Source organism: Impatiens glandulifera, chromosome 1 (genome assembly GCF_907164915.1).
Source record: "Impatiens glandulifera chromosome 1, dImpGla2.1, whole genome shotgun sequence".
Classification (NCBI taxonomy): domain Eukaryota; kingdom Viridiplantae; phylum Streptophyta; class Magnoliopsida; order Ericales; family Balsaminaceae; genus Impatiens; species Impatiens glandulifera.
In genome coordinates, this window is record NC_061862.1 from 114,704,023 (window position 1) to 114,712,091 (window position 8,069).

At 34.4% G+C, this 8,069-nt stretch overlaps 1 protein-coding gene across 1 annotated transcript; it reads right to left on the minus strand.

Annotated features, from left to right (window-relative positions):
* Nucleotides 1-563: 563 nt before the first annotated feature.
* Nucleotides 564-7,811, minus strand: LOC124919617 (phytyl ester synthase 1, chloroplastic). The gene is made up of 13 exons (XM_047459891.1): nucleotides 7,133-7,811; nucleotides 7,008-7,059; nucleotides 6,876-6,931; nucleotides 6,237-6,395; nucleotides 6,047-6,151; nucleotides 5,817-5,923; nucleotides 3,828-3,949; nucleotides 3,627-3,735; nucleotides 3,402-3,532; nucleotides 2,356-2,725; nucleotides 1,691-1,804; nucleotides 1,493-1,575; nucleotides 564-1,048 (listed from the first exon to the last, which is right to left on the minus strand). The coding sequence occupies exons 1-13, from the start codon at nucleotides 7,527-7,529 to the stop codon at nucleotides 748-750; spliced, it is 2,106 nt and encodes a 701-aa protein (XP_047315847.1). The 5' UTR covers nucleotides 7,530-7,811; the 3' UTR covers nucleotides 564-747.
* Between the last annotated feature and the right edge of the window lie 258 nt (nucleotides 7,812-8,069).

Here is an 8,069-nt window from a genome sequence, read left to right on the forward strand (position 1 = left end):
TTTCTAAGAATAAACACCTTTATTCACATGTAAATGGAATTGAGAATTTCTCGAGATAGACAATTCTTGAGGATGCTTTGACAGCAACACCTTTTGGAGTCATCTTTGCACCACAAAATAGAAATGACTCAAAAGTTCCCAATAATTGTTTAGATACAAATCCAAATATATTTGAAATAGGTGTGATAGGTAATGGTATACCCAAAAAAAATCACACAGCATTTTTCGATAGGGTCCCAACGCTTATCATGAGAAACAGATTGTAGAACTTCAAATGACGTTTTTCGATCACCAACCTGCAACATAGGACACCGCCTCCATCCAAAAGAGCAATTCTATCTTCAACACTTTCTATATTAAGCGTATCTAAGTATAAGCCATAAGCCAGACTAGTTTCAAATAAATTATCTGTGTTCAAATGAAATCTCATCAGAATCCATACAAAGAATGAGAAAATAAGATGAATTGGGTTTTTTTTAGGTTGACTTGCACAGCCCTGCCTTCCCCTAAATAGCTCACATGTTTCCTTATAGAGAATAGATTATTAGTTCTGGCTCATGATATAGCAAATGAACACTAACTTAGACTAATTTAAAACAAAGGTTGATCCTTTCATTATTCTTCAACATATGAAATAACCTTTAATTCTTCTAACTTTTTTCTACATGAAATAATTCTATACAACACCAAGTTTAGAATAATTAATTTCAAGGCACAAAGAATATGCATTCTGTAGAGACAAATGAATCATGGCTCAAATGTTGGAGTTGAACTTCCTGGAGTGGAATTTGCTTGATGGAATACCCTCTCAAAAACACCCCTATAAGGGTCTTCTTCGCGTTTCTTTATCAAGTAAGCCATGTTTCCTTCAACCTCGGATTTTATCTGCAAGTATACTTCTCTTGCGTTCTCTCTATCTTTAAGAACATATTCCTTTCCTTTCGTTTGGATAGGCTTCCCGAATAGAAAGTAAATCCGTCCAGGTATCTTGGGCAAAATTCCCGGAATATACAGTTCTTGATTGGCTCTATCTTCACCCAATACATCTCTGCATCAAAATTAAAGGATATTTTTTAGTCATCTAACCCAAATAACCTTGAAAGAATAATTTTGTCAATTAACCCAAATAAACTCAAGTAATCCACATTTTCATCAAACAATATTTTTTCAAAATCTTATCTGTTTGGTTCAATCATCAATCCATGATGAAATTTTTTATGCAGTTAATCATATTGGGAAGAAAGTACTGTAAACATACACATGTGGCTTGTTTAAACTAATATTCCATCATTAAATACTTTTCTATCTAATCATTAAATACTTTTCTATCGATTTCTACTGGGGTTATCAACTAAATATCAAACCAACCTTACTTTCATTTTTTATAATATTTTAAACTATTAAATACTAAGGATAATTTAGTCATTAGAACTACATACAAATTTACAATGTAAATAAGATTTGATTGAGATAGATTGGAAACCGAGTTTACCTGAATTTCGTATGATCCTGACTGCTTTTTAAGTAATCACCAAGTACAGGGATTTTTATCATGTCATCATAGTCGAGAACTAACTGTGTATGGAAACTTTTTTTGGTCAAAAAACTTAAAATTATGTAGACAAAGATTTAACAAACATTATTTTTTGCAAACATACTTCAAAAAATGAATCAGATGAAAAGAACTTACTTCTGCCAAGTCATCTTCTCCAACAACCCCGAAAGGTACTATTGTGGCTCCAAATCTTGCAGCCATCCTTACAAATTCAGGTTGATCAGGCCAAGATAGCTTATATTCGTCACCCTGGAACAAAAATGGCACCAGATAAGTGATATTTACTATCATGCTTCAAACTTGACACTCTCCTCTAATATTGTTATAAGAACTATTGACAAATGCACTCTATTTTTGTTGCGTGTCTTCCACACTATTATCATATGGCTTCATTTGGGAAACACTTCTGTTTGTGGATCTTGGTGAAAAATTGCCAATGAAAGGTTTGAATGAATGGGATACACCGAAAATTGTGCAACCTAACCGTTTGATTACCATGAAATGTACAGTTCATATATTTCTTTAGGACTTATTGAGCCCAATCAGACAGTGCCTCTGACCAGAAGAGAATTTTTTTCGCAAATGCCTTCTTTTAGGTGTATTTGGATTTAGGCTAAATTCAAATACATTATATTTCAAAACTTTTTTTTTTAATATGGTTTATTCCATGGAGGAGGTTAGCATGGCTCCCAACCGCCATAACTCCAGTAGAAATCGAACCTGAGACATTTGATCTCTTAAACAAAACTCTTTACACTTAAGCTAGCCTGGTGGGTTTTGTTTCAGTACATTGCACTCACCTTACGATGGAGAGCCTCAAGTGCACCACCGGGATAAAGAAGCACATGAGATTTAGTCGAGAATAACTTGAACATGTTGCTAGCAGAGACGGGCAAGGCCCCATATACTTTCATCATGTCAATAAAGGAAAACTCCTTGCTTTGAATCTCGGCCCTATCGCTAAACAGCTCCGGGTGTGCAATGCCACGAACTAGAACATTCTTCTCAAGCAAGAATCCTTCAATAAGAGGAACCAATTCCAACCCCATGAGCATGTGATATCCAACTAACAAAACAGGGCCTTCATCAGGAACACCCGCAAGGCCTCTTACTATTTTTCCATCTTCCATAGTTGAGAGCATTACTGGACTAGTAGCAAAATTAAGCAGCCTGTAATTTGTTAAATGGTTCTGTCAGTTTCATTTGGATAAGAATAAATATTGCATCTTTACTAGTTAAGAAAGAAGAGAATTTTCAGAAAAAATATCTATTATACTATGTTTGGGTGAGTGAAATTGGAACTAGATTTTTAGTTCCAAATCTATAAGAATTGACATTGAATTATAATTCAATTCATATGTTTGGATTTGGAGATATGAATGAAATATATATCTTGTGAGATTTATTCAATTTTCTAATTATTTTTATTATTATTATTTTCTATGTTAATTGCTAATAAACATCTAAATGCATATAAACACATCTTTTTTCAGCTAATTAACAAATAGTTGTAAGAATGACATTGACTTGAACCTGCGAGAGTAAACATGAATTGGAATTTCGGAGGTTATTTAAGTGGAATTGCACCTACACAAATTATACACATTGTAATTCCTTCGGATTCAAATTCAAGTTCGAATCTCAATTTCTCTTTTTAATTCCTTAAACAAACAGAAAAATTGGACTTGGACTACCTAATTCCAATTCAGCTTTAACCAAACCTACCCTTATAGTGTATTTAGGGGGTTGAAATAATGGGTTGGGTAATTGGGTTCTAAAACTAATCCATTTGTTTAAACCATTTAAATGATATATATTTTTTAGGGGTAAAGGTGATGGGTTTTACCAATTATTTTGAAGGGTATTTTGAAATTCTGTATGGCTTGGAGGAATGAAATCTGTGACAAAATCATGCTTCCTTGAACGGCGGTACTTGCAGGTTGCTTTGATCATAGTCAAGAGATTCACACCATCTTCCTGCATCAATACTCATTTTCATCAGAATAACTTATTATGCTATCTACCAATAACAGTTTGAATCCAAAAAAGAAAGAAAAGAAGTCTCATCTACCAATAGGATAGTATGTCCGTTGTCCTTGAAGTAGCGAGTGCTGCAGTTTTTAATTGAATTCCGAAGCCTTACAGCTTCATTTCCACTGGGAAGCATGTTATCTTTGCCACTATAATGCAAATAAACAAAATACCAATCATTTTCAGGATATAAAGTCATCATTCATAACAAAATGACATTCATTCTTGAAATGTGAATTACCCAGCAAGTACGAGTACTTCGGCAGTAATGGAATGGAGACGGGAATTAGTATAAGCAGCAGCTGACTTGAGTAGTTTCAGTTTCCAAAGAAGAGTTTCTTTTGGAATAATATCAGACAATGCCTTGAAGGATGATTAGAGAAAAAGGAATATACATTAGACATCAAGCATCAGGATATGTTTTAGAAAAGAAGGAACATAAAATCTTGGAACCCCTTCAACTTGTAGCAAAATAGGGCAATTTTATGATTTTAGGTGCCGCAAAATCAACCAAAGAGGAGGGGATAAGACCAAATAAGCGGTCGTATTTGTAAACTGTTGTTTCTGAATTTGGATCCGGACCCAAATCTCATGCAAAAACCGCCAATGGATTATGAATCTGGGTAATACTAAGTTCATGTACTCTTTTTCAAATATGATCCTAAGTATGGTATACCATAATATTTATTCATATAGTATATAGTATCAAAAGTTTCGGTATAGGAAAAAGTATACTGTTACCGTACCGTTAATTCGGTAAACCGAAACCTCGGTATGATACAAATAACATACCAATAATTTCAGTATCGGTACTACACTTTACCATTTATTTAGTATACCGAAAAAATCAATATTTCGCAGGACAGTATTTTCGATAGATATACCGAAAATATCGGTAATTTTTCCACCCTTAATCTATATTAATTCATGACCCTTATTGAAAACACTTTAGTTTGTTCTTCTAAAGAGTCAATCTAGCCTCCATTTTCTCATCGACAGGTTTCAGATGTCCTTACAACTGGTCTTGGCTCCAAGGCGGAAACCCAAGTACTTAGAAGGAAGATGTTCGTTTTTTAATCTCAAAATACTAGCCAATGCATGTGTGTTTAGGATGACACCAAATGAAAAAAGCTCTGACTTGTCTCTATTAATCTTGAGCCTCAAACACGCCTCAAAGATGATGATGATCTTCCTAATAACACGGAGGTTATCGGAAGTGGGTTCCGCAAGACAAAGTGTGTCATCTGCTAAAAGAAGATGAGTAATGATGTTAGCCCGTCTCGATGTTCCCAAATTTATCCTTATGAAGAGCTTTGGGGTGGCTGCTCTCTCGAAAAACTTAGACAATCCTCCATGACGATAGTAAGTTATCTAAGACCCCTCGAGCTCTTGAACAACCCGCAAACTTCACCATTAATAATGATAGAGAACCTGGATTCAGAGATGCATGCTTGATCCACTTTTCCCCGAAGCCCATCTTTTCGAGGATAAAAAGAAGTCCCAATTGACATGATCGAAAGCTTTTTCGATGTCTAATTTACAAAAGCAACCCCTCTCCTTTATTCTAATGATGGAGTCAATACACTCATTGGCGATGAGTGAGGCATCACAATTCTGTCTACCATGTAGAAAAGTCATCTGATTATGGGAGATAAGGTTCGGCAGGAGGACTTTGAACCTATTTGCAATGGCTCTAAAACTATTAAGCCATAAAATGTTGCTTAATTTGGTTAGCTATTTAACAACTGAACAAGTTAAAATGATATCTCTGTAAATTAATCAAATTAAGTTTGTATAAGAGTAAAATAGTCTTTCAGTACTCTTCCACAGTTAGTTTCATATTTTATCAAATCAGCTTACATATCAAGTACTTCAAAGTCAGGTATTTTCATTTTATTTGTTTAGTATTTTATTAATTCAACACTTGAAATTCAATTCAATATTCATCACTTAGTTTTCAGTTTTATTCAGATACACCTCATTTTCAGATGTTATCCCATCTGGATCCACACATGGATGAGAAATCCAACAAAAATAGTGTTCTAGAAGAGATAAGAAGGGTGATATATATTATTGGCTTGCTTCTAGAGATCAATTCTCCTTTCTCCCTTCTTTTGCTCGTGTTAATTTGTATACAAGAAATCGTAATTCGTGACTACTTTATTCATACAAAGTTTATATTTAAAAAAGGCAGATGAATCAATTTTATCAGTTTCAAAATTATACTTACAGAAAGCCGAGGAAGCAAAGCAGTTAGATTGTCAGAGAAGCGTTGTAGCGCAACTGTAGGAGGGATTCCTCTCTCAATACTCACTGTGGCCATCTTAAAAGGTTCACCTGATATCAAGAAATGAATGAGAGCAACTCTTTTGTCCCATTTTAGTTTCTAATTTCTTGTTCAACTTGAAAACATGCCAATAATAATAAAAAAACTTTGAAACAAATGGATCAAATATTTACCCATAACAAAACTAAGAAGGTAAGGAATGGTGAAATGAATTTCATCAGGCATTGCCTCCAACAAGGGTAACAAAGGTGACAGCTGTGATCTTCCAAAAGACGATGCTGAAATTGCACCAGTAAAATACAATTAACTTTATTTGCATATACAAAAAAAAAATATTAGTGCAAATTTTCTCTAAAGCCTAACCTGGATTTGCTAATACTACTACAAGATCAATATTTGGATTACGAGCAGCAACAGTAAGTGCTAGGCAACCTCCAAATGAATCACCCACTAGATAAATTGGCTTGTCTGGTGATGAAGCGTGTTCAGTTCTCAAACTATTCTCAACAAACTTTACCAGACCTTCAATTACAAGGACAATAATCATTGTCAATCCCATTTTCCATTACCAAGATAAACAATCCAATGGAACAAAACCAGATTATGCTGTAATAATTGAGAGAAAGTTAGAAGCTTATGTATTTCTTGATGGTTTTGTACTCTGGCCTTATTTGATGTGGGTTATTGAGAATACTATCGAATCAACAATCTATTCATCAATCATATCATTTAAATTATCAACAAAAATACCCTCTATATATTATATATTCGTTATATGTTTATACCCTAAGGTTTTTTTTACCCAAATAATCTTGACTTTCTATAAACTACAGCAAACAAGGTTAATAAATAACCCCAGATCAAACAATGCTTACAAAAAGGCATGTGTAGATATATTTAATTTTCCCAAGCAAATTCCACAATAGGTCAACAAATAGATGATCAAGAAGCCACAAATTCAGTTAAGTTTCTTCAGAATTGATAAGTTATTGATTTGAAAACCTTCAAATGGCGTTCGGTCGTAAACAGGAATATGCAGGCATCGCACCTCAAAGACTCTGTTCAAACCATGAAAGAAACCCATATCAGGAATTCCTCAAATAAGTGTTCTAAGACTATTGTTTGAACACATACTTCCCCAAAGCCTTATGGTGTAAAAGTAGGCCTAAGCCAAGACCATCCATTCCTGCAGAACAAGTAAAGATCATTATCAAAAGAGACCTATTTTTACTAAACAACAGTAATAAATTTGAATATACCAGGTAAAAAGAGAAGAATGGGTGAATTTTTCAATGGCTGTCCACACTCAATAGGACAAAACCAACGAGGCGGTCCACCGTCCGGTTTAATGAAATCTTTTGCATTGTCAAGATAATCCTTTATAGTATTACTACCATAACCATCATCCCACAATGCTCCCAATTTCTCTGCAATAGTACTCTCTTTTCTCTTCCTCAAAGATGTTAAACCCGGTTTACCATTTCCAACATCTATAAAGGACCTCAAACTCTCTCTTTCCACCCCAATTGAATCCTCAGAAGCGACTGCTGAATCACCCTTCTGTACCCGGATTCCAAATCGAGACGATTTCTTATCTGAAGAAGTACTCGAAACAAAATGAGGGGAAGACCAGAAAGCTCTTGCGAGTGATGCCATATACCCCCCACCCACTTTATAATTTCAGGCGACTGCAAACATGTCTTAGGAATGGAGGTTGAAATGGGTTTTAGAGATTTATAAAATTCTGGGTTTGTGATGAACCACAGAAAGACCTGTCAATAACCAAAGAGTTCAAAGAACAGACAAAAAGGACCGGGACCTTTCGGGCATCAAGAACCGTCCCTCCAGTGAATGAATATGAGTGAGAGATATGAAGGAGGAGCTGATGATAGGAAATATCAAAATTCAACCTTTAAAAATCTCCTATGTCTGGCCTTGTTTGGATGATTTTCTAGAAAAGACCATCCAAAGATAAAGGAGGGGTGATTATCTACTGTATTTAGAATATGAATCCAAACAAGCCCGACAAAAGATCAATTATGTTTTAAATAATTATTCATTAATTATAGAAGTAAAGATAGTTTCTCCTTCTTGCTTAAAAAATCATGGTTATGTGGATAATAAGATTAACAAAACCAGGTTATTTGAAAATAGACAATTAATTATTCAAATATCACACAAGATCTAACTAACAAA

Coding starts and splice junctions, on each gene's coding strand:
- LOC124919617 (XM_047459891.1), bottom strand. CDS start 7,529: ATGGCATCACTCGCAAGAGCTTTCTGGTCTTCCCCTCATTTTGTTTCG. Junction 5,924..6,046: donor CCTTCTTAGTTTTGTTATGG/GTAAATATTTGA, acceptor TCTTGATATCAG/GTGAACCTTTTAAGATGGCC. Junction 3,950..5,816: donor CTTTGCTTCCTCGGCTTTCT/GTAAGTATAATT, acceptor TCATCCTTCAAG/GCATTGTCTGATATTATTCC.